This window comes from Dromiciops gliroides, chromosome 2, assembly GCF_019393635.1.
Source record: "Dromiciops gliroides isolate mDroGli1 chromosome 2, mDroGli1.pri, whole genome shotgun sequence".
Lineage (NCBI taxonomy): Eukaryota > Metazoa > Chordata > Mammalia > Microbiotheria > Microbiotheriidae > Dromiciops > Dromiciops gliroides.
This window is the reverse complement of record NC_057862.1, coordinates 29458921-29486815: the sequence shown is the minus strand read 5'-3', so window position 1 is coordinate 29486815 and position 27895 is coordinate 29458921. Positions and strand designations below refer to the sequence as shown.

At 38.5% G+C, this 27895-nt stretch overlaps 1 protein-coding gene across 2 annotated transcripts in view; it reads left to right on the top strand.

Moving 5' to 3' along the window:
* Nucleotides 1-27895, top strand: part of CTNNA3 (catenin alpha 3) — a 2043451-nt gene that overhangs the window by 1008047 nt on the left and 1007509 nt on the right. For both annotated transcript variants that reach the window (XM_043982624.1, XM_043982622.1), the window contains exon 8: nucleotides 26109-26189. In XM_043982624.1, the coding sequence (XP_043838559.1) occupies nucleotides 26109-26189 (81 nt within the window). The remainder of the gene's footprint in view (nucleotides 1-26108; nucleotides 26190-27895) is intronic.

Below are 27895 nucleotides of genomic sequence, written 5' to 3'. Positions count from 1 at the left end.
TTCTAGCCTTAGCTCTTTGGTCATGTAATTGACTTTGGGTTATAAATAAATTTATTATGGTAAAGTAGGAGATACGTGGAGTTACTATGCTTGCTGGAATTACACAATGCCCTTTCTAATGGATCCCTTTCAACCTTGGCTTTGGAATGAAGATAGAAAAAAAAACTTTCTGAAGAAACTTGGACCCATTCTATTTTATTATCTAAAATGTATAAAAAAGAAAGAAAAAGTAAAAAAGAAAGAAAAACAAGAAAAGAAAAGTTGTCTGCTTCTGGAAAACAAAGCATTTAAAATGATCTAAAGGCATATTCTAATTACTTTATATGTTCCTGGAGAGATAAAGCCTAGAAATAAACAAGACTCCAGAACCTAAATTTCATATGTTAGTTACGTCTCTCACAATTATTTTACTTTTAGTTTTTGTTTTTTTGGGAGGCAGGGCAATAAGGGTTAAGTGACTTGCCCAGGGTCACACAGCTAGTAAGTATTAAGTGTTTGAGGTCATATTTGAACTCAGATCCTTCTGAATCCAGGGCCTATGCTTTATCCACTCTGCCACCTAGCTGCCCCCCCCCCAAGTATTTTAAAAAAGAATCCTGCAGAAATATCAGTTTCTTTTTGGATAAGATCCTATATGAAATCTTTGTGAATGTAATCAAATTTCTTGGGTGTGTGTGTGGGGGGGTGTGGCAAAGTGAGGGTGAATGATCACCCTCTGTCACCACAGACAAAACTTTTCAAAGCCCTTGTAGAGGGTTCTTTGAGTTGATGTGTCCAATTCAATGGAGTGAGCAATGTTTTGACCCTTGGAATCCCAAGTTTCAGTTATCAGGAAGAATCCATTTAACTAGAATACAGACCTTTCAAATGATGCTGATTTTTTGTAATGTACATTTAAATGTTAAATACATTTTTCTTAGTTACACATACTTTGCAAAGACATGGATATTCATTCAATATAAACAAATTAAGAATTTTTCTCCTTCAGATCAACTTGTGAATTATCAAATTGGACAAGCAACAAACATAAAAATAAATTCTACAGACTTTTGTTAAACTCAATTATGTGCTTGGCACTATGCCAATCGCTGTGCTAAGCACAAGGAAGTAAGTATATGAAAATGAAACAATTCCTGACCTCATTGATCTTGTAGTCTATTCATCATCTTAAAATTTTCTTTCTTGTGAAGCAGATCTCTGAATTTAATAAAGCCGGTTCTCAGATGACAGACACAATCCAGTGTTTGTCTGGAATTTAAAGTTTTTTCTTTCTTAATGGGACCAACTAGAGTACATGCTAATGTAAGGTAAAACTCTTTTCATAGATGAAGAGTTTGATTCTTGAAAGGAATAGGGAAATTACTTTTGTTTAATATAAAGTTCCATAAAAAACATAGTTTTTAGATAGGTAGTGAGCAATTTCATTAAAAGCGAGAAGGAAATGAACCATGGCACAAATACAAAGGCTTAAATCATCTGTAAACAATGTAGGATAATACTCTCTTGAATATGAACAATTTGATGGTTCAGAGAACCAAAGAAAAAACTTTTTAGACATTAAAGCGTGAAATACAAATGTGAAAAAAACCACATCGCTTTCAGAGGTTTAGATTATGAAAGAGGACCATTTTGAGAACTAATAAATGGCTAGAGCTGCAAGACATAATTGACCCTGAGTTCATTTGCATAAGACTGTTTTAAGACTTAAGAAGATAAAATCCATGGAAAATATGTGTATGTGGCTGTATGTATATTTTCAGAGATATAGTATGATCAAATAAAAACTGCTGAATTTATGGGGGGCTGGGGAATTTGGTAAGTTTTAACTTCTTATAAGATAGGTGTCACTAAAACCCAAGAGGTATTCTGAGCTTCTTGGAAACATTCAAAGCAAGTAATGTATTTGAAGAAGGCTAACTGGAATGACCAAGAATAGGCAGGAGAAGAAACACTCATTAGAGAGTATAAATGCAGTTCTTTAGGGGCCTTGTGTAGAAATCAGTAACAGGAGCATTTGGTTTCAGCTGCTGATTCTTATTGGGATGATTAAAGGCAAGAAAATAAAGAGAATTGGAAGAAGGCTCCAGTTCCAGCTATTGTTCTTCAGATCATCTAGAGGCTGGGAGAGGTGAAATTTTGAAAAGTGCTGTTGCTTTATATTGCCCTCTCAGGGTTGAATGGGAAAAGCAGAAATGGGAAAACCAGATTTTATAGCTGCTTGTCTACAGGGAGAGATGTAGAGACTTAAATGGACAATGCAGATTCCTGGTGAGTGAAGAGCTCACTGGACTTGTTCACCTTGCCCTTGGATTCAACTTGAGTTTTTTTGTTGCAAACTCTGTTTTCTATAAACTGATTACACATTGAAGCATCTTGGTGAGCAAAAGCAGGCTGGTCTTGTTTGTATTGCCCAGAGAGAGGGAGATGGCCTGATGATTTTTTGCAATTCTCTGGATTAAAAAGAACAGCTATCTAATTCAACAATGTAGCAATTTTCTCAATATCCTTTTAAGGGTGACTAAGTTGAAAGAGTTTGTAAGCTTCATTGGCTTGAGAGTAGAACAGAAGAGGATTTGCCCAGCTGGAGAACCAAGATGAACAAAAGGGCAAGTGTTAGTGGAAAAGTGGCTTTGTATGGTTCAGATATTCCTGAATGCACAAATGATATCAAATAATACTAAAACCTTCAGTCCAAACTCATAAGCTGTCCTAAGCTTATGAGTTTTCCTCTATCAGGCATTTCCCTAGTAGTTTTCTATAAGTATGTGCCTCTTTTCACCCATAGATATTGAGTTGATTAATGGGAAAATGTGTTGCACAATAATATATATCATTGAGTTGCTATTATTTCTTTTTGCTTATTACTGGGTAAAGAGTTACAGTTAAGATCTGAAATTGTTATCATTGAAAGTGGTTGATATGATGTAGCAGGAAGCACACAGGTGGGGGCTCAAGAGCTACAATGATGAGTAGAAGAAGTATGTCCTCTCCAGAAGAAGTTTTTTTTTTTTCTTAGACCCTGAGAGAGTTTGAATAGAGCCTTGTGATGTTGCTCTTTCTTTTGGGAACCTGGCCAGTGTGAAGGTAGATTGGAGAAAATAAATAAGCCCAATCAACCTAATTATATCCAATCAGCATCATATAAGAGAGCACATAGATAGCCACATGCCAATTATCAGAGATGTCAGTTTCCATACAGTGAGTAGCCCATGACTATTGAAAGAGGTTGACAATGTGTTGGCCAAAAGAAGGGATTTCCTGTGTACCCATTACAGTAGTAAAACCTTTGATAATCCCACATACACAGGGATGTATATTTATATAGATGATAAAGTTAAATACAAGAACATTACTAGGTAGGATAAATTATTCTTATTACTATTATAATACTAATAATGAGTTTATAAAGTTGTTTGCAAGTGTAAGGGCTAAAATTCTAGTTATACTGTCTAAAATATCTAATGAGTGGTCGCCAATAAATTATAAGCTTTAGCAAGAGTTAGACTTTTAAGCATTTATTAAGGAGAATAAGAATTTGGTAAAGAGAAAGGCCTAGATTCATCTATCTGTTATAGGGAGAGAGCATTTCTAGCTCCCTTCTCCACTAGAGTCCTCAGGAAAAAGCACAAGCCAGCGCGCCAGCCTCCCCCTTTCTCCTCCCACAAGCCAACGTCACTTCCTGACGCCAAAGAAAGCTGCATGGTCCCGCCCTCAGAGGCCCTCTCCTCATGTTGGAGCTTTCCTACAGTAAGTCTCCAGCAGGTGGTGTCATTCCAATCATTACACAAGTATCAAGTAATTTTATCCTCACAATTTTGTGAAGTAGGTCCTGTTTTATCCCTATTTTGTAGATGACAAAACTAAGGCAGACAAAGATTAAGTGACTTGCCCACAGTCATGCAGCTAATAGTATCTGAAGCCAGATAGGAACTCTGGTCTTCCTTATTCCCGGTCAAGTCCTCTATCCATTGTGCCCATCTAGTTGCTTTCAATGATGAGAGTGGGTTTTTCCAAGTTCCCCTTAGGTTTCATTCTATTATCCTGCTTCCTTGTTAAGGAATTCTAACCACTGAAAATAGAAGACATTGAGGACTTAAGGATGAGGTGCAATCTCAGGCAGCAGGCCAAGTGTGGGGCTAACTCATCTTGTTTCCTTTCAGAAGATATGATTACTGGAGCTCCATCTTCAAATTCTCCTTATTTTGTTTTGCGAATAGCCTTCAGGCTGCAGGGTCTAAGAGCTACTACTTCCTTTCCTTTCCCCACATTTTACAGGTGGTCTGATTGGGTTGATTTATTCAATTCAACAAATATTTAAGAGCCTACTTTGTGCCAGGCACTTGAAATATAAAGATAAAAAAAAATCACAAAAAAATCAAAATCATTTTCTGCTTTCCAGGATCTAATGTTCTTTTCTTTTCTTTATTTCAGAGAGGTACATGGAAAAGTTAGGATTCTCAGGTATTTGGGAGTAGATGTTCTTGAGTTGTTTCAGTTGTGAGTGACTCTTTTCTTGGCAATGATAGTAGAGTGGTTTACCATTTCCTTCTCCAGCTCATTTTTACATTTGAGGAACTGATACAAACGGGATTAAGTGACACTTGACTGGGGTCACATATTCTCATAAGTGTCTGAGATAGGATTTGAATTCAGATCCTTCCCAACTCTAGGGCCCACAGTGCCACCTAGAGGGTCTGGAGTAACTATATATACATGTATAAATACACAGATACATAAATACATATACACACATACATGCATGTATATATGTATATATATAGTGTTTGTATTCATACATACATATCTTAGAATATGAACTCCTTGAAGGTTAGGACTATAATTTTTTCTTTTATTTGTATCCTTGGTCCTTAGCATTGTGCCTGACATAGAGTGTACATTTGTTTTTGTTGTTTAGTCATTTATGAGAAAAATAATGATTAATATCTGAATTATTATTAATATTTTAAAATTAATATTAGTGTTAATAATAATAAAAACCAATATCTAATAGCCAATATCTTGTGGAGATTCAGAGCTCTCCCCCTCTTCCAAAATCCCAAAAATTCAGTCCCTTAAGGGAAATTACTGATCATGAAATTGAATTAACTCTCCCCATCTTGGTCAGACCCCACTTACACTTACAAGGAATTTACTCTAAAGTGGGGAAGCACATTGTGTTCTACTCAAGCTTTGGTGGAGAAAGATCCTTTTGTCTAGATAGCTCAAGACTGCAGGTGGTTGAAGTAGAGATGATTTCTCTGTCCAAGTGTAACATAAAGTCAGCCTCAACACCTCCTTGAAATGGGTATATAAACTGTGAGCCCTGCTACCATGATGGTCTTTGGTCTAAGAGACACAGATAAATGACCATCCTTTTATTAACAACCTCTGGCCTTATTAATAAAAGTATTAAATTACTCAGAAACTATGTCTCTTGAACCTTTTTAAATGTCACATTCAGTCAGTCATGTTTAACTCTTTATGACACTGTTGACCATACTGTGCATGGAGTTTTCTTGGCAAAGATACTGGAATGGTTTGCCACTTCCTTCTCTAGTGCATTAAAGTAAACAGGTTAAGTAACTTTCCTAGGATCACATAGATAGTGTGAGATTTAAAATTGGATATAAGAGCATTAAACTCCCCTTTAACCTTTCCCTAATATATCTCCCAGACCAGTAAGAGAAAGAAGCCTCTGAGCTTTAGTTAGAGATGGATTACTTAGCTTTTATTGTTTGTGAATTAATTAGCCAACAAACAAGGTGATGCTGATTAGAGAAATAGGAAAGTAGAAATACAAATAAATAGTCTTAGATCTAAGCTTAGTCTATATTCCTTATAAAACTCACCAAATCCCAAGGCCATCTCTGAGGCTGAGAACCACGTCAAGCATGTGCTGTTACCGAGGACCAGGTCGATCACCAGACCACACTGTCAAACCTGAGTCAGCATGTGTGTGCAGAGAGAGAGAGCGAGAAAGAGACCACTTCCATTCTCTCCTCATTTTTAAGCTCACACCCCGCAAGTGGAGTGCTCGGTATAAGCAGGTGCACGGCTGTTCGTCATGGTCTCCTCCCCGAAAGGGTGGTCCTTCAAAAACTGACATCCTTCAGTTATTGTTAACCAACTCTTTTAAATTTTAGTTAAAAGCTTTCATTTTTTACCACAATAGTAAATAGATAAGACCAGATTTGAACTTTTGTATTCCTGACTCCTATACCCAATGCTCCACCCACTGAACTACCTAGCTGCCTCCAGCATTTAGTGAAGACATATTGACTGACTGCAAGAATCTAGCTCAAATACTTCCTCCTCTAGGGAACCTTCTGGGATCTGAAATAGTATTACTATTATTATTATTATTATAGTCTAGTCTTCTCCATCTGTATTATGTTTAACATGTAGTATTATAAACTATATTTGTACAAATCTTAGGGATAGTAAGATGGTTGTTGCCCTAATTTGTAAGTTGCCTAGGAGGAAAGACCATCTCCTTGATTATATTTGCAGATTCCTTAGCAACAAGTATAATGCTACGCATGTTTAGGTTTTTTGATGGATCCATGGTTTTACCACTATGGAAACCATTTTAAGGCTTGCTTCAGCCAAAAAGTATTCATCATTTGTCGGCCAGGCTCTGACTGACAAAGCTCTGAAAGTCATTTAGCAAATAGTTGTTGGATGGATGGATGGATAGATGGCTGAATCATTGTACAGAAGTGCTCATTTTAAAAATAAGGGAGTGAAGTTCATTTGAAAGAATGCTGAAGTTGGAGTCAGAGAAACCTACTTTCAATTTTAGATATATTCTTTATGACCTTGGTCAAGTCATTTTGCTTAATCATATACTTCAGTTTCATCCTCTTTAAAATGAGAAGTTTGAATTAAATGACAGCCAAGGTTGCTTCCATCTCCAAATTTATGAGCCCATGCATGGCCACAAACTAACTGTGTGACCTTGGGTACATCCTTTGGCCTCTGTGCCTCAGAGGGGGAACAAGAATTCAGGTCACCTGACTCCTGTACTTTCCACTACATCAAACTACAAGAAATATTGCCAAGGACCAAGTTTCATTTTCAATTTGGACACACATTATTGCATGTTTGCAGCGCACTCCTAATTCGGATTGGAGGATTTATGGCTTGTTGTTCAGCTGATTATTATCAGGGCAATCTCAGGAAACTCAGTTCCCTTTCATCAGTGGCTTTGCACTTCTTTATCAGGCTTCTCTGACAGCTGGAACTGATCTATGGAGACTTCCAAATCAGCACATCTAGAGGGGTCTTTGTTTATGAACACTCTAAAGTATGTTTGCTCTGGTGGAAGGACAGCCCAGTTTCCCCAGATAATTTCTTTGGGAGTGAAAGTTGGCTATTGTTGGGTAGATTTCATTTTTTTACCTGGCATCTCAGAGATAGAGGAAATTCTTGAATAGAAATAACAATGCTGTTGTTCAGTTATTTTAGTCATGTCCAACTCTTTGTGACCCCTTTTGGCATTGATTGCAGAGTCCCCTACAGACATATGTTCAGTGAGCCCAAACAGCAATGAATTAATAAGGACCCGAGATTATTACCTGATACAGAACACTCAGTGCCTATGATGGCAAGAACCCCTTGAAAATATGAGTGACTCCAACCCCCGACTCCCAGTGGGAGAGATATTTCGATATACCTTAGTAGCTAGGTTCAAAAGTTCTGACCCAGTTGAAACCTTACCCTCCCCACCCACAGAAATTGGTTCCCAAGGAAGGAACAATAGAACTGAGCCTGAGACCTTGAGCTTGGGGTATTATCACTATTCTAAGAAATAAGAGAACTTATTCTAGAATAAGATCCTAAGTTCAAATCTTACTTTTCATGTTTACTACCATTTTTTTCATTAGGAAAATGAACCTTTCAGGGTCTTATTTGCTTCAATGATGGAATGAGAAGGCAGTTATAGATCACCTCTGAGGGTCCTCTCTAGCTTTCACTATATCATCCTGTGATTTTATGATGCTTTCTAGTAGGCATTATATATCTTCAGAAAGGGATAGGAAGGAGGGCTTGTGAGCTCAGGGTAAATGACATATGTATTTCCTATCTGTGGTGGTGAAGTTGAATTAAGGGAAGTTGACTCCTAGGAAAAAGAAATCTTAGCATAAAAAAGATAACTTGAGACTTATAGGATGCATTAACCACATAGAAGGAGGAATTCAGTGGTTTGGCTGGGATATGAACCTGGTAATCTGTGCCATTTACACTGAAATGGGCAGTCTCATTTCCAAAATTTCCATGAATCAAACTTTTGAGTAATGAAGTTTGGGTTTTATATTTTTTAATAACCCATATTTTTAATTTCTGGAACTCCTGGTATGGAGGGCATTTACATAGCATCTACAATGTGCCAAGTACTCCAAGAAGATAAAGAGTCAATGCCAGATATGTGTTTCTACCTGATTCACAAGATAATAATAAAAATGCTGCCCAACTCAGCCTAACCCTCCTGAAGGATTTCTAAAACATATTGATTTTCTCCTCTTCTTTATTGATTTTCTCCATAAACATCTATCTTTAAGAGATGATACAAAGAAAAAAGGGCATCAAAAAGTTTGCACATATAGGTGACAGGTCAGCTAGGATGGTCACCATTTCCTCTCATATCTTGCTGACTGGACTTGGAATCCAGAGAACAGAGCAGGTGTCCCTACAATGGGAAGCAGCCTGACAATTGCTTAAAGGATCAACCAACCTATGAGCATTTATTAAGTGTCTTTTGTGTGCCAGGCACTTCTTTAGGCACCAGGGAACAAAGACAAAATGGAAGCACTCCCACCCTCATGGAACTTCTTGTTGTTGTCTTTTTTTTTTAAAGTGGTATCTGACTGTGAACCCATTTTAGTCTTTTTTTCCAATTTCTTTTTATTTTGATGTTTTTTCAAGTAATAAACATTTTTATTTATAGTTTTGAATTCCAATTTATTATACCTCTTTTCCTTCCTCTCCTCCCCCCTCCCTGAGGTGGTAAGCAGTCAGATATAGGTTATACATGTATGATTAGGTAAACATTACCATGCTAGTCATTTTGTACAAGAAAACTTGAATAAAAGAAAAAAAGAAAGTGAAAAAAGCATCCTTCAGTCTGTGTTCCATCAATGTCAGTTATTTTTGGCAGGTGGATAGTCTGCTTCGTCAATAACCTTTTGGGATTATCTTGGATCATTGTACTGCTGAGAAGAGTTAAGTCATTCACATTCTCTTGGTGATGCTGACTTCACTATGCATCAGTTCATTCAAGTCTTTCCAGGTTAGGGTTTTCTTGACAGAGATACTGGAGTGGTTTGTCATTTCCTTCTTCTCATGGAACTGCCCTTATTCGATTTGGGAAAACTATGTAAATACATAGAAGGAAGTAGGAGGGAGCTGAACAAAGTAAACCCAAGGTACTTTCAGAGCACTTACTAGTTCTAGACAAGGCCTCAAATAGAAAGTGATCTGTGAGCTGAGCTTTAAAAAAATCTATGGATTTTAAAAGCTGAGGGTGAAGAGAGGATACATTAGAAAAAAAAGGGAGTAGGGGGACAACTTGTGTAAAAACAGAGAGAAATGAAATGATGCTTTTTGGGTGAAAAGGAGCAACAGGGGAGTGATGAAATCAAAGTAAGATTTAGAGGAACTTTAAAGGACAAAGGGAGGGGTTTGTAATTAATATTAGAAGAAATAGGGAGCCACTTGCTCTGGTATTTACTACTTGTGGCTCCCTGAGGAAGTATCTTAACTTCTGTGGCCTTCAGTTTCCTCATCTGTAGAATGGGGATAATAAAATTTGTACATCCTACCTCACAAGGCTGTTGGGAAAAAGCTTTGTAAACCTTCAAGTAAGTTAATAGGATTGTATCTATAATACTGTAAAAAAAACCCATGAAAATATGAAGGCCTACATTAAAATTTCATTTTTGAAATATGGTTTTAATAGGAAAATATTGTCTACTGTGTTGTGGTATAAAAATACTAGAGGATAAAGGACAGTTAAGTTTCAGCCTAGGCTGTAAGGGAAATTCATTTTTTTGTATTCTTTCAGCTCCCTTCCTTCTTTTTCCTCTCTATGCCTCCTGTCCTCCAGGTTGTTCCTGGTCTATACTAATACGCCCCAATCTGGGATATCGTTAACTACTCCTTGTTCATTCTTTCTTTTGGAGGCAAAGGATCTGGGTTCAAATTCCAATTCTGTCACTCACACCTGTGGCATCCTGGGTTAGTCAGTAGGCATTCTCCCTTATTCTGTGCTTTTCTTCCTGTGATTCCCCAATCAGACTTAACCTGAGCTATTATCTCTGTCTATTGCATGACAACTTAATTAATCTGTTGGATCAATTCATGCTAATAATTCCACTCTTCTTAGTTTATTACAAATAGAAGACTTTGGGGGGTGCAGAAATAGACACATTGTGCATTGGTCTGTTAATTTACACAAATTATACCAGTTTGTTGGCAACCTGTGTTACCTATATGCATGGCCAGTCCTTGAAAAGGCTACTCATTTTTCTACATGTCTACCTTGAGTTGTTTTTACAATGGAAGGCAGTCCGATTACAAGATGTCTATAAATGGGGACAAGAAGATTTCTCTGTCTCTCCCCTCCTTCTCCCTTTCCACTTTCTGCTTTCTCTTTTCTTTCTTTCTCTCTCTTCTGCTCCTCCTGCCCCCATCCTTAAGAGAAGCCATGCCACTTAGATTTTTAAAATTCTATTAGGGGGTTGGACTCAAAGTCTTTCAAAATGCCTTCTGACTCTAAATCTATGATTTTATGAATTCTGTCTATGTAAAGCAAATTGTTTTACATAAATATATCTGTAAATCAACATTCTAATTTTGTTCTTAAAAACTGATTAAATCAGAGCCCACCTCTTGAATCTTGGTAAGACCTGAAAATTCTTTTGAGAACAGAACAATGAAAATGCTAATTGATCTACTATATAGGAATGTCATAAGATATATTATGAGGCCACAAGAAACAACTAATATGAGGAATTCAGGAAAAACAACAACATGAGATTGATGCAGTGTCATGTAAGCAGAACCATGGCAACAATGTAAGTAGGTAACTACAACAACATAAATGAAGGGATACTAAAATGAATATGACTGACGTTTCAATGGCCAATCTGAATTACCAGATATCCAGTGACACTCCACACCAAGAGTCCCCTAAATGTAAAATCTTGGTCATTAAAAATACAGAACCCAAACTCCATTAGTCAAAAGTTTGATTCATAGAAATTTTGGAAATGTGACTGCCCATTTCAGTGTAAAGGGCACAGAATACTAGGTTCAAACCCTAGCCAAACCACTGAATCCTTCAGGTAAGTCATGTTTTCTCTGTAAAGTGAGAGCTTTGGATAATCTCTGAGATACTTTCCAGCTCTGAATCTGTTCCTCTATTAACATTAAGAAAATCAGGATTTGAAAATGGAGAGGCAAGGGGAATAAGATGCACACTAAAAAGATGGAGACATAAGGAAAATAATCAAATTTTTAATAGATGAGTTGGAGTGTTTTTCTCTGCCTCACACAACATTTATGGAGGTAAAGAGCTTGCCAGGGAACAGTGTTTCTACTTAAAAGAGAATACCACTGGAGTATAATTTATCAGGTTTATGTATATTCTATAATACCATTGCTTATTAGGCTCTGGTATTTGAATACTACAGAGAAAGTCTTTGCTGTTATAGCTCAAAGGATAATTGACAATATAAAACAATGCTTTCCCCCTTGTGTAAAGGTGCTCTCTGCTTCTTTCATACCCACAACAGCACCCATAGTCCAAATACCACTTGGTACTGAGTCAGGTCATCATCTTCATAATAACAACAATAATAACAATAACAACAGCAATAATAATAATGAACAACAACTAGCATTTCAATAGCACCTACTATGTACCAGGCAGTCCCAAATCACTTTATAATTATCTTATGAAACCCCATAATAACTATGAGAGGGAAGTGCTATTATGACTCCCATTTCATAGTTGAGGGAACTGAGACTAACAGAGGTTAAGTGATTTGCTCAAGGTCACATAATTTGCAAGTGTTTAAAGCCAGATTTAAACTCTGGTATTTCTGATTCCAAGCCCCACACTATCTCCACTGTGCTACCTAGCTGCCTAGCTTCTTAATGTTATCTGTATGAAGTTAGGGCCTTACAAAGCCTTGGTAGTATAGTGTGGTAGCCTAAAATGAGCATAGTCTGCTGTCAGAGGGCCTCAGTTCAAATCTCACCTCTGCTACTCTTTAAGTCTGTGATGTTAGACAAACCACTTCCCTTTTCTTTGTTTTCATTCCTTCCCACCCCCCACCCCTCCAAATGATAGGATTAGATTTGATAGTGTCCACAGGCCCTTCCAGCTTTCAATCATAAGATCTTACAAGGTGGCCATTCAAAATTCTGATCCCTAATGAGGGCAACAATGAACAAATCCTTGGGATGAGAATAGAAGTGTTCACTAGGTCATAATTACCAATTTGCTGACACATTAATGGACATTAGCCGACTCGTGAACTTTAGCCATGACAAATCTTTGTCATTTACTATTACATTTTCCTAGGAATAGGGGTGGGTGGTTTCTAAATCATGGGACATTGCATAGGCAGGACTGTGCTAAAGAAAGGGCTTTGCAGGCTTCTGGTAATGAAACCCCTAGGATTATGATTGGATTTTAAACATCACAAGTGCTCACACACACACGCGCGCGTGCGCGCACACACACACAGACTTACAGATACATACAAACACAAAGAAGGATACATACATACACAGTCACAGAGAACAAAATGAACAACTAGAATTATTTCGAGCAAACCAGAAGCTGTTTTCAACTGTGCCAACACAGCATCAAGGCAACTGGTTGATTTAGTCAAATTAATCTGTAATCTGTTCAGTTTTGGTCTGAAAACCGTTATCATAGAATCACAAATACATAGTTTTTGGCTCCCATTGAGCCAAAGCTCTTCCTTAGAACATGTGTCATTCAGTTTCAACTACTATCATGAATAGTGAGAATGGGACTGTGAGCAGCCTTGACTTTTCTTATCGCTCTCCCTGTTACTTGCCTGTGTGAAAGAAACATACTTCAGTAGAGCTAGAAGGAACCATATCCACAATAAGGTCTTTGCAGGATAAGTCTTTATTTCTGTCTTTTTATCAATAGTGTCTCATCTGTGTCCAAAGTCAGCCCTGCTATCATTATCTTCTGTTTCTATCAATGTCCCTCTCCTTCCTCTTTCTCCCACCTGTATATATTCATATATACATATATGATATTATATATACATACAATATGTATTATCTTCGTCATTAGTATGTAAGCTTCTTGAAAGCATTAAATATTTTTTCTTTGTCTTTGTATGGCCAGAAATAAACAAAATACCTGGCACATAGTCAGGACTCAATCACTGTTGAATGATTGATTAAACTCTTGTCATTTCTTTGGGGTACTCCCAATAAAAAAACTAATGAGTAGAGAAAAAAATTGGAACTATACCCAAAGGGCTATAGAACTATCCATAACCTTAGTTACAGTTGTGCCACTACTAGGTCTGTATCCCAAAGAGATCAGAGTGAAGGGAAAAGGACTTATTTGTCCATAAAAATATTTACAGCCATGATTTTTGTGGTAGCAAAGAATTGGAAATTGAAGAGAGATGCCTATCAATTGGGTAATGGCTGAAAAAGTTATGTTATATGAATGTAATGGAAAATGTTTGGACCATAAAAAATGAACATGGGAAAACATGGGAAGTCTTACATGAACTGATACAAAGCGAGGTGAGCAGAATGAGGAGAACATTGTACATGGTAACAGCGATATTGTAACAATGACCAGCTATGGATGATTTATTCTTAGCAATACAATGATCCAACACAATTCCAAAGGATCCATGGTGTAAAATATTTTGTACCCCAGAAAGAGAACTGAAGAACTCTGAAGGCAAATAGGACCATACTTTTTTCATTTTCTTTATTTTTTTTATTGTGTGTATGTGTTTTCTTTTGGAGTATGACTAATATAGAAATATATTTTGCGTGACAATATGTATAATCAATATTAGTTGCCTTCTTAAGGAATGGAGGAGGGATATAAGTAAGGCAAATAATTTGAAACAAATTATTTTTTAAAAAATTTCAGAAACAAGTAAACTGAGGAAGGACTCCCAGTCCAGTGCAAAGCAGGAAGGCAATTTTACTATGATCTTCCAAGAAAGGGCACACACTTTCAAGGAAGTTGTGCAATATGAGCCCATCACAGCAGGCTTTTTATCATGGCTCTAACATAAAGATTCCCTCCTCCATTTCACCATTGGCTGACTATTCCAGCTACACACTATTCATGACATTCCTATTTCATATTAAGTCCTAAACATGTACCCCCACCCTGATCATATGACATATTATAATGTTAAATATCCACCTAGGGGTGTGTTAGATACAATGTATGAGGCTTATTAAGCAAGTACAGTACAATTTAGGGTGAGCTAGGGGACATGCAGGGGCTGGTTTGGACTAGTATGCTAATCTCCCTGATTCTGGGGAGATATCATCCTTGTGGAACAACTTCTGATTGGATGGCAGTTCTGTGGTCTTCTTGTTATCTATCCTAGGCAACTGTAGCTGCCAGCTCAGCAGAAGGGGGAAAAGGGAGGGGGAGGGGACCCTGGATACTTGAGCAATGTGGTCTGCCTACAATGAGGAGAGCACATTTCACTTATTTCTCTCAAAAAATGATTGTTTAAAAGTGTAAAAAAGACAATGGGTAAATATTTAATGAAACACTTAGACACACATTATAAACATAATTATATATGTGCATATATGTACATTTATTCTCATTAGTTTTTATATTTATATTCTTATTCATTTATATATGTTTTCTATATGTGTGTGTGTGTGTGTGTTTGTGTATTATCTATCTGTCTGTCTATCTACTAATAAGAATTGGTACCTGTTAGGCAATTTTTAGTATCAGAGAGTGGCTTAGTGGCTCTTAGAAGTTGTAACTTTGGGGCAGCTAGGTGGCACAGTGAATAAAGCACCAACCCTGAATTCAGGAGGACCTGAGTTCAAATCCAGATTCAGACACTTGACACTTACTAGGTGTGTGATCCTGGGCAAGTCACTTAACACTCATTGTCCTGAAAAAAAAAGAAAATGGTAACTTGAAAAGCATCACAACAGACAACATGTGTTGGAGTCCAGGATTTCCCTTCTCCTGGGCTAACTCTATGTACTGTGCTACTACCCTGTTTCTTTAAGAGGAAGAAACAACAGAGAAGGGAAGGGGGAAAATAGATAGCCTCAGGTGTGACCTGAGGAATAGGCAGAGGAAATGACTACCTACTTGGCATTATTTCAGAGGTGTTCCAAGACTTGTTTCTACCACAGAATTCTTGAATCACCAATCAGCCTAACTTTCCCTAATTAGAAATTAATTTCTTTTCCTTTGAGACTTCTCCCCGGATAAAATTTAAATGCCCCTTGAGGAGGCAAAATATTTAGTTAGCTCCATTGGTAATTTACCTAAAGTGAAGATTCTAGTAGCATCTTCCTCACAGCTTTGTTGTGAGACTCAAATGTGATAATATATGTAGCTACATAAATGTTAGCTATTATTGTTTTAATTATGCAAAGTGCTTAACACACTTTAAAGTGTATGTAAATGTGAGTCATTATCTAGTATAATGCAAGTTTCTTAATGGTAGGAACCCTTCTTACCTTTTGTCTTTCTATAGCTGGGGGTAGTAGTCTTAATAATGTTGGTAGATTTGAATTGGCTTATGAGCTGCTTTCCAAAGAACAGGCAAAGTTAGGAAGAATGACAAAGTTCTGCATGCTTGAAAGGAAAGAGAATGGACTTGTGAGATCCTCCAATCCTTTTACTTTGCAGAAGAGAGGTTTGCCCAGAGTCCTACTGGAGGTAGGGGATGAGTACAGGAAAAGCAAGAGAATCCAGTAGAACTAGAAATCACCTTTGGCCATTCCATGTATTTGCTAGGGGTCAGCCCATGTGGTAAAAGAGTGAGTCAGGTAGTCCAATGGACAGTACCAGATTGCTCTTAGCTCTGCCAGTGGAACAGTTTTAGGCTGAGTTCAATTGCAGTTGGTCAACTTAATGCCTCAACTGTCCTTCCTTAAGAGTAAAAGGCTCATGATTTAGTTATAGTTCTCAGGTTCAAAGCAGGTGAATCATATCAGAGAAGCCAAGAATAGAAAAACAGAGAGACAGAGACACAAAGACAGAGACACAGAGACAGAGAGAGACACAGGCAAAGACAGTCATACACAGAGAGACAGACAGACATATAAACACATATCTACATGAAATATATAATATGGATTAGGTAGGATATGAAGAGGTCATAAGGACAAGAGGAGGACAGGAAAGATGACAAAAAGCCTTGGTTTTATACCAATTGAGGAACAAATGAAGGACCTGGAATTGTATATCATTGAGAAAAGAAAATACCAGAATGAGGATGCTGCCATAATACATGTGATAGGTTGTTGAATATAATGGAAGAGCGATGAGACTTGTTTTGATTGTCTTTTGTGGGAGAAGGATCATGAAAGATAGATGCTTTTGAGCTGAATAGGAATAGTAATTTGCTCAGGAGACTTGGAGGTATTTGACCAAGTAAAGAAGCACAAAGGTTGAATTTGAGTTAGTAAGGGAGGATGAATTTGGGGCAGCTATATGACTCAATTGATAGGTACAGGGCCTGGAGTCAGGAAGACCTGAGTTCAAATATGGCCTCAGAGACTAGCTGTGGGATCTTTCTTGGTCAAGTCATTTAATCTCTGTTTCCCTAGGAGGCAGATAGATGGCTCAATGGATAGAGCATTGGACTTGGTATCAGAAAGACTTGAGTACAAATCCGGCCTGAGATACTTACTAGCTATGTGATCCTGGGACAGTCACTTAACCTGTTTTCTTTCATCCACTGTTGAAGAAAATGTCAAACCACTCTAGTATCTTTTCCAAGAAAAGCCCATGGATAGCATGATCCAAAGGGTCATGGAGAGTTGGACAAAATCGAAAGAATGAACAACAACAACAAAAGGGGAGGAGAAATTAGGGAGAAACTTAGTCAAATTTGAAGGAGACTGTCAGCTAAAATGTCTACTGGGATTCTTTCCAACTCTTAGTCTAGAATGCATGATGATGACGGTGATGATGGTGATATGATGATGAGTCATGTTCATACAGCCCCTTTTTCACTTCATCTCTATCTCTCTTTTCTTCTCTCTATTGTTCTCTTTCCTGCAATCTCTCTTGACCACATCAACCAAGTGCCATATGTGTTATCTCCCTCATTAAAATGTAAATTCCTTGAAAGTAAGGACTCCTTTCTTTTTGTATCCCTAGTAATTGGCACTGTTTTGCACATAATAAGTGTTAAACAAATGTTTTATTCATTCATTCATTCATTTACCTTCCATCCACATATCTATTAATCTTGTCTAACCTGTTTATAAACAAGAATATGCTTTCCAACATATCACAGAGTAAAGGGTCAACCTTTACCCAAAGTTCAACAGGATAAAATGATTGAAGGAGAAAATGACAAATTTTGGAGGTGACGTGGAAAAATTGTGATATAATTCATTGTTGGTGGAATTGTGAACTTATCCAAACATTTTAGAGAACAATCTGGAATGATGCCCAGAGCTATTAAACTGCCTATTGTGATGATTAAAAATGTAAGACCTAGTTTCTGGAAAATGCAGTCATTTTATTAATATGGCTGGCAGGATATAAATACAAGGCAGTCTATTTCATGTATCTCAGACCAAAGACACCTAATGGCAGTGGGAGTCTCTGTTCATAGACCCTTCCAACTGTAGGAGGCCCATGACATAGCAATCAAATCCAACTGTTTAACATGATTTGAGTGAGGGTTATATTAAAATGAAGTTGGGGATACATGACTCAAATAAAGATGACATCAGGGAAGAATGCAGAGAACCCCACCAAAACTGTTGGGGGCACAGTGGTTCCCACCTAGAACTGGTTCACGCAAGCCCAATCATCAGTAAAGTCCTTTAATTTACTTATCTAGACAAAAAATCTGTCTTCACCCCAGGATCCTTTTGTGAGCTTGTCTTGGGCTCGGCCCAGATGGAATCTCTCAAGAACTCTACTTTTTGGAGTAGGGGAGGGGGAGAAAGGGCTAAGAATTAAGGGGAGATCACTGGATCCCCCAAGATATTGATTGTTAATGATTACTTCTCACACTATGCCTTTTGACCCAGCAATAGCACTCCTTTGTTTCCAAAGATGATGAGAGAGAAAATCCAGCTACTCTTGTTGAGCCCTTTAAGTTTGTCCTTACAGAGATCCTAAATCTCTATCTTTACAATTTCTGCCCACTGCTGCTAGTTCTTCCCTCTAAGATGAAATAGAAAAATATTAGGGAAGCATATGGTTTAGTGGTTATACGGACAGAGTAAGAAGGGCTAGAAATTAGATGCTGTGTCTGGCATAAGTTAGCTCTGGCCATAGACAAGTCATTTAAATGCTCAAGACCTCAGTTTCCTCATCTGTAAAATGAGAAGGTTGTACCAGATGCTTGTATGGGTCCTTCTAGTTCTAGACATGGGTCTGTGATCTAAGGACCCTAAATCTAATCCCTCCTTTTGGAAATATCCCTTCATCACAGCTCCCTTGTTCTGCCTCAGTCTTCTCTAGATAAACAACTCCAGTTCTTTCATTTTCTCCTCATAATGCATGAACTTGAGGTCCATTGTCTTCCTGGTTCTTCTCTGGTAGCTGCAGTTCATTAATCAGTCAATCAAAAAGCGTTCATTTATTTAGTACATTTGTGGTTATTCAGTTGTTTTTCAGTCCTGTCTGACTCTTCATGACCCCATTTGGGTTTTTCTTGGCAAAGTTGCTGGAGTGGTTTGCCATTTCCTTCTTCAGCCCATTTTAGAAGTCTGAAAACTGAGGCAGACAGGGTTAAGCTAGTTGCCAGGGTCACACAGCTAGTGACTGTCTGAAGCCAGATTTGAACTCAGGAAGGGGAATCTTCTTGATTCCAGGCCTGGCAGTATGTCTACTGTACCACCTAGGTGCTTCTAGCCAGGGAGAGTTCCATCAAGATTTTTGCTGTTCAGTTGTGTCTAACTATCCTTGACCTCATTTGGGATTTTCTTGTCAGAAATACTGGAGTGTTTTGCCATTTCATTCTCCAGCTCATTTTATAGGTGAGAAAACTGAGGCAAACAGGGTTAAGTAACTTGCCCAGGGTCACACAGCTAGTAAGTGTCTGAGGTCTGATTTGAACTGAAGAAGAAGAGTCCTCTGATTGCAAGTCTGCCACTCTGTCCACTGTACCACCTAGCTGCATTATTAAGTACCCATTGTATGCCAAACATGGCACTGGGCTAGGAAGATTAAAAAAAATGTGAATGAAATAAGCCTTATTTAAAACTTACTTGTTTTTTAACATCACACTCTTTAGACTGGGGATGACCCCAGAGGTCAAAGGGTACTTACTAGGTATACAAGGTGGGGACCACAGAATGCCCCACGGAAGACTTAAATGTTTATCAATGTTGTCGTTAAACCAAAGTGCTCAGAACTGACCATAGGGCTCCAGCTGGAAGTCTTACTAAAACAGGGTACAGTGGGACCCCATTCTTCTTGGAATCTATGCCCTCCTTCACAGGCTTTCCACTTTAATGCCCATCTTAAAATCTACCCCCCTGAACTAAATGTATCTTTCAAGGCATAACTTGGCCAGGGTCGTATGTAGAGGGATATGTATTAAATTCTGAGGAAAGACATCTCAGCAATCCTTTCACTTAGTAGGGGGTGGAGAAACAGGATTTTAATGACACCACATTCACATGTTTTCCTGACAGAGTATACACCACCCTGAAATTGAAGGCTTTATTTTTTATGCTTATATATCTATGTGTCTTCTGTTCCTGAAAACAATAAGGATAGCAACAAAAAACAAAACTCCCAACATTTGCTGAAATCTACTAAGCACCAAGTACAAAAAGACCCCGACTGTTTCTGTGGAGAAGAAATAAGCCCAAGGACAGTACATTTTCTCTTTATGATGAAATGTAGATTTCCCACTAAAAGGCAAATGTGTCATTCCGAAAGGTTGGATAGGATGCTACTTTCAGAAAAAGAGAAAGAAAGAACTCCAGCTGGTTAAGTTTTGCTTCGGTACAAGATGCTGCTTAGCTTCTATAGCATTTTAGAAATTGGATTATCAGTTGAGTATATTTTTCCTGGCTGTTAAATACCCTTTGGTATTTAGGCCTTCAGTGGTCTCCCCGGAGTCATCAAAACCATCTTGCTCATTTGAAACATCTCTTCCCTTTGTCTCATTTCCAGTCAAACAGAGCCTCACACTCATCAACCCATTTTTAGGACAAGAAATAGTATTTTTCTTATCCTGTTTTGGTTCTTTCACAGAATGAGGCCTTTACTTTAAATCATCAATGTAATAATAGCTGGTATTTTGGGTGTGAGCTATTATTTATCAGTATATTATTATAATATGAAATGAAAAATGCATATGGATATTTTATAAAATGTTTCTCATTACCTTCAGGCCCGGAATCATCTTCATCCCTCCTTTCCTTCGCCCATGAGACTCCTGAGCTTTTTATAGAGACCAAATCCCAATCCCACACGAGACCTTACCTGACCTCCCCCTTCCAGAAGCCCCAGTTTGGGGTACTTTTCCCTCCTGCAATCACTTTGAATTTACTCATTTATGCACATGTATGCTCTCCTCAGTGAAATATGAGTCCCTGAGATAGGGATAATATGCTGCTTGTAATATATTAAATGCTTAATGAATGCTTGTTGATTGACTGATTGATTTATTAATTAACTTGTGTTTACTTCCTCAATGCCTAGTATGGTACCTGGAATGTAATATGAGCATTACAAATGTATATTCGATTGAAGTGAACTGAACCATAAATCACTTTTCTTACCACTACCATGTGAGTTAGATAGGGTCATAGATTTAAAGTAGGAAAGAACTATAAACATTATATAGTCCAAACTTTTCACTGTAGAAATGAAGAAATTGGGACTCATAAAAACTTGTTCAAATTTATAGAGATAATTAGTGACAGAATCCCAGTTTGACCCCCTGGTTTATAACTCCCAAGTTCAGCCCAATGTAATTTTTATGATCATCTCTGTTTTACAAAAAAGGAAACTGAGGCTTTGAAAAGTTAATTAACTGATAAAAAATCACTTGGCTAGTCAGTGTCAGAGAAATGACTTGGTCCAGGCTCCTCACCACTGCCCCAAACTGACTCGGCCATAACTTGTCACAGACAATTCAGTACTCTCGTTTTACATCTGTGGAACCTGAGACTGAGGGGAAGTGGCTTTTCCAAAATCAGGTTCTCAGCCCTTTCCATTATTTTTTTTCAGAACCATTGTTAGATTAACATGGTGTTAGGGCTTAATAAATGAATGTCGAGTTGAATTAGATTATAGTCTGAGAAATCTTGACCTGGAAGGGACGTGTGGCACCACTAGTTTTACAGATGAGCACAGGGTTGGTTGGTTTTAATAAATGTTGCTACATAGATGGGTTGTTGAGGAATCTGAGGCCAGGAGTTATTAAGTGACTTGTCCAAGATCACATGAGTAACAAGTGCCAGAGAAAAGATCTAGGCCTTGGTCCTCTGATTTTGGAGCTAGTGTTTCCTTCCACCATAGGGTACTTAGTTTTATGCTATGCAAAATGAAGTGGGGGGTGGGGTCAGGCTGGCAACCAAATTCTGAACAAACCAAGTAGGGAATAAAGTAAAGAATAGAAAGCTAAAAGCTGAATGAGAAGAGCAAGAATGTGGGAAGGAAGAAACAGATGATCCCCAGTGTGAAGAGCCGATGTTTAAAGTGAAAATGTGCCCAGCCCTGTAAAGACCCAGCCTGAGCCCTGGACATAAAAAATAGGAAATCATCTTTATGGCCTTTATTGAATCTTTTCATGTTACCACCTTGTGTCACCACTGCCACTTCTAATAATGCTGCCATCTTTTAACAGTATTGATGAATCACACTTCAGACGATACCAGGCATGCTAAAAATAGGAGAGTTTGAAGGACTGGCATAAATTTCTTCTGTGCAATTGCTAGTTGTGCTTGTGACCCTGAGGGCTCCTTGTGTTCCCTTTCAGGCTTGCCTTCATCCTTTTATCCCTGCTGTAGGAAGGCATTCGAGTGAGGGGCAGAGATAGTATGGTAAAGGTCAGTGAACCCAGAGTCAGAAGTCTTGGGTTGGAACCTTGCCTTAATGCTTATCACCTGTGTGACCTTGGGAAAATCATTTTACCTCTATGAGACTCAGTTTCCTTAATTGGAAAATAAGGGTAATGGGTACAATGACTCTAAGGTCCCTTCTAGCTCTAAATCTATAATCCTGAAGAATACCCATTTCATTCCTGAAGGAGTGACACTGGACCAGTATCAGCAAACTGTAAACCTGTGCATCAGACACTTCCATTGAGATGTTTCTGGCTGCTTCTGACAGAGGTTGCCCAGTGATGACCCCTCTCACCTATGCTCTCACAGGTCTACTCACTTGTTCTTTTCATACGCAGGGCTTTGTTCCCAATAGCCCTGTGACAGTGGTACTGAGAATTGTAGCCTTTTTTTTTTTTTTAACCAATGAAGAGACTGAGGTTCAACAAGGTACAATGTCTTCCTCAAGGTCACAAAAATAGTAACCCTTGGAGGTGGAATTTAAAATGAGAACCCTGTTGAACCCAAGACCAGCAGATTCTTTCCCTCTTTCCTCCTTTGTGTGATCTATGAAGAGAATGATAGTGCACGTAAATTTAGTTGAATCTTCTGCATAGGAACCTTGATGAGGTAGAAAAGACAATGGCTTTTGAGCTAGAAGACCTCAGTTTGAATCCCTCCTTTGCCACTGATTCCCTGTGTGGATTCAATTTCCTAAGCTATAAATGATGGGGATCATATGAAATCACCTCTAAAATACCTTCCCAATTTAAAGAGATTATCCTATGAGCCTTATTTTATCCTTTTTGTTCGTTTGTTTGTTCGTTTGTTTTGTTTTGTTTGTTTTGTTTTGTTTTTGTTTTGTTTTTTGCCGGGCAATGAGGGTTAAGTGACTTGTCCAGGGCCAAACAGCTAATAAGTGTCAAGTGTCTGAGGCTGGATTTGAACTCAGGTCCTCCTGAATCCATGGCCAGTGCTTAATCTACTGCACCACCGAGTTGCCCCCTGAGCCTTATTTTATCAAGATCTTTACTTATGCTTTGAAGTTGTTGTTGCTCAGTCATTTCAGTCATGCCCAACTTCTGTGACCCCTCTTGAAACCTTTATGGTTTCCTTGGCAAAAAATTCTGGAGTGTTTTGCTGTGTCCTTCTCCAGCTCATTTGAGAGATAAGGAAATTGAGGCAAACTGGGTGAAGTGACTTGCCCAGAGTCACACAACTAGTAAGAGTCTGAAGCTCTATTTGAACTCAAATCTTCCTGACTCCAGGCCTGACATTCTATCCACTATGCCACCTAGCTTAGCATGATCTCACAATACAATACAATAAACATTTATTAAGTGCCTACCAGGTTCCAGGTACTGTGCTAAATGTATGGAGGGGGGCAAGTCAACACAAAAAAAGAATCTGGAAAAGGAAGGATGGGGAGGAGACAGCCAGCACAGGGCCATCCATGATGAGAGTGGTGTTGATTTCATCCCCGACCAGGCTGTCTAGGAAGAGTTGGCCGGGCAGCTGAGCCCTCTCTAAATAGACAGTAGGATTTTTGCTCCTCTCTCCAGTCCTCCAGTTAGTGAAGCAGAGGCAAATGAAGGTCCTGATGAAGTATGAGTTCCAGTCTTTGTAATATGTTTCTTGGCTAGGAGATTTTTTTGGGGGGTGGGGGGGTGGGAGGAGGACAGAATGATGATGATGGAATCCAAAGAGTGGAACTGGTGGGGAATGAAATAGTCTTCCCTTTTTACCTTTCCAATCCTCAGTTTCCACATATATAAAATAAGCCTTTCAGGGAAAAAACAAATCTTTTTATGGAGCCCAGTTCCCTGAAAAAATTAGATGCTCTCTTAATGGCCAATTCCTGCAGTCACTGGCTCCTTGAATTTCTCTTTCTTACTTTCAAGGTCTCTTCCCAAGGAGCATTCTCAGCTTATTAATTTAAAGAGCAGCCATTTTCAAAGAAGTGAATCACATAATGGTCATTTCCATCTCTTTTATGCTAAATATCATCAGAAAAAAATCTCAGTTTCAACTCAGTATTTGCCCAAGAAACTTACACTCCCCCCATTCCTGAACACCCCCCACACAGACACACACAGACACACACTCACATTAGTGACCAAGGGTCTTCTCTCTTCACAGCTTCAGGATTTAAGTTAACAACAAAATGAGAGAATACAACAGGTAAGCTAACAAACTTCTGATTGAAGGTGATATCATTAAGCCTCTAGAAACTGAAGAGACTTTGGAAATCAGTATTTGGTTGTATTTGGTTGTTGTCCTTTGGTCTCAGAGAGGACTGAAATGACATCACTATTCTGGAGTCAAGATGGAGTGTGTCTGATGGTGTCTGATCAAACCAATATGAGCTTGGAAGGCTCTACCACAGATTGGGTACAAATGCAGTTATCCTTTCCACACTGACTTTCCCCATTGGGGTTTAGATATATCTCAGGCTGGAATAAGAAATTATGTAGGGGGGCAGCTAGGTGGCACAGTGGATAAAGCACTGTCCCTGGATTCAGGAGGACTTGAGTTCAAATCTAGCCTGACACTTGACACTTGATGGTTGTGTGACCCTAGGAAAGTCACTTAACCCCAATTGCTTGACCAAAAAAGAAAAAGAAAAAAAAAGAAATAAATTATGTAGGAATTTTGGGGGAGTTTTGCAGAAGCCTCAGATGACACACAAAGGTCAACAGGGGACACTGGAAAAGTATAGAAACTCAGAAATGCACAATATGTATGTGTTGTATTATATAACAATATATTTTATCTTTCAATATTATAATAACTTGGACTTCTTTGGTATGGAGGACCAAAAAGTCTCATGCAGATGTTCCAGATTGTGGGAGGCATCTTGCCCTTAATCCCTGTGATGGAGATGGGATAACTGTAGTCCATATGAAGGATTAGAACAATGGCCCCTCCCTTTCCAGTCCGTTAGAATGGGGGGGGGTGTCCATTGTCATTTTTGCTGTTACCTGAACTCCTAGAATGGTATCTAGTACCTTTTAGATTCTTATTAAATGATTCTCAGATTCATTTGGATCCAGAATGGAAAGGTACTTCCAAAGCCATGACGAGAAATTCCTTCATTTTTTTTTCAGATGGTGTATGGCACAACACAAAGAATTTTTGTCCAGGGTCCCATAGAGAACAAATGGCAATGCCAGAATTCAAACTCAGTCCTCATGATTCTGTGTTAAGTTCTCTTGCCACAGAAACAAAGGGAAAAGGTGGCCTTCAGGTTGTCTGGAGAAGCCCACAGATTGCTTTACATTGTCCCTGGAAACAATTTGTTCTTGGAATCTTGTCAGCCAAATCCATGGTCAAGGTTCGCACTGCATATTTTACTTGATTTTCTACAAAGCTCCAATATGTCTCGGCATCCATTGCACAACGCGATTAAAATTCCTCCTTTCAGAAACTCCCACAGAAGGTGACAAATTGGGCCTCTGGTGCTTTTAAGCTAATTGCTCAGCTTAGTGGGTAACAAGCTGGTATGCTGGGAGCTGCGGAGTAGCATTCTATACAGATCCTGTTCTGTATGATGCCTGGCTGACTGGACCCTGGCACTGTTGCAGCCATGCCACACCATGCCATGGCCCCTTAAAGGACAAACCAATTTGGCCATTAATCATGATTCTACTTCTCTTAAGCAAGATGTTCATCTCTCTTATGCAACACGTTAGTGGGTTGAAAACCTGTTCTTGAAAAGCCAAGCTGTTATTTGCTAGGGATTGGGTGGGGCAGGGATGGGGGAAAGAAAATTGCTAACAACAAGATAGCAATTAGATTCCGTTTGTGATGATAGTTTTTTGTCTTATGTTTTCTTCCAGGCTGGGAAGAAGGAAAGGAGCAATGCCCTGAATATTGCAATAGATAATATGTGCAAAAAGACCAGAGACCTTCGAAGACAGGTGAGAGGAGAACAGGGGAGGGGAGAGGAGAGGAGAGGGATGGTTGGGAAAATGGGCCACACTCAAGTAGGCAAAGCAGTTCTGTCTTGCTTTTGACCTATCTTGGGTAAAAGAAGAGTCATGGTATTACAGATTAAAAGTTGGAAGAGAATTTAGAGGTTATATTCCCTCCTTTTCCAGTTGAGGAAACTAAGGCCCGTAGATGGTAAATTACTTTCCTAGGGTCCTACAGCTAGTAAATATATTAGTCAGGAATCAAATTCAGATTTTCTTGATTACTACCCATCACACCATGTTGCCTCATGTGATTTAAGTATCTCAAAAAAAGTCAAGTAATATATTTCAAGCTATTTATCATTCTGGTAGTCATAACAATAGAATCATCCTTATAACATGCAAGACAAGCAGATATCCAGTCTCTGCTGGAGCATCCCTAGTAAAGAGGAAGCTAACCCAGGGCTGTCTATTCCACTTTTTGCCATCTGAAGTTGTGAAGAAGTTCATCACTCCACCCCCCCACCCCCATACACACTTTCTGCTTCCAGCTTCAAGCCAATATTTACCTGTTGGATTGCAGAGTTAAAGGATCATAGATTTCAAGCTACTGGAAAGGTCTTTGCAGGTTATCTAGTCCAACCCTTTCATTTGACAGAGCAGCAAACTGAGGCTCAGAAAAATGAAGTGCATTGTCACACTGCTACTCAGTCAAGCCTAGAACTCTACCCATCATATCATATAGCCTTTTCAACATACAACCCTCTCTCCAGGGTTTTCTTTCTGTGACCAAGCCACAGAACAAGGCTGATCTCTCTTCCATATGAAAGGCAACCTTCCCACACTGGATCATATCTTTGATGTTTATCAAGAGTCCTTCCTTTTCCAGGCTTAACATCCTGAATGCCCCTTTAGCCTCATCAAAAATGAAAATATGGGGGGGGCAGCTAGGTGGCACAGTGGATAAAACACTAGCCCTGGATTCAAGAAGACCTGAGTCTCAGACACTTGACACTTACTAGCTGTGTGACCCTGGGCAAGTCACTGAACCTTCATTGCCCTGCCCCCCCAAAAAGGAAAATGTGATTGATTTGGCATGGCTGTTCTTAATGAGGCCATGTTGCCTCTTTGTAACTGTTGCTTGACATTGATATTAAACACTAATAATAATAATAAAAATATCATTTTAAGATTTACAGAGCAAAAATAACAATAAAAAAAGATTTACAGAGCATTTTGCAGATACCTCAGAGATATTAAAATCCTCAAAATAATTTAAAAAATAGGTCCTATAATTATACCCATTGTGTAAATGAGGTAACTGAGGCTGACAAGTTAAGAGGCTTTGCCCAGGAAAATATAGCTAGTAAATATTTGAGGAAGGATTTGAGTTCTGGTCTTCCTAACTTCAAATCTAGCACTTTATATAGAATTATTCCCAGGAATATTTCTCAAGAAACTCATCACCTACTTCTGTCCTTTAAATAAGTAGTGTTTCTTATGATATTGATAGAGAAGAAAGACAAGAGACAGGTGGCTAACATGCAAGAGCAAAGGTATAATAACTAAAATTCCACCAGCAAGCCTATGATGTCCATGAGGGAGCTACATTTATTGTTCTCTTCCCAGAAGACACAGACTCTAAATAAATTTAATGGAACCATTAAGATACAAAAAGCTAGAGATTAAGGGTAAATTATCTTCCTCTTGGG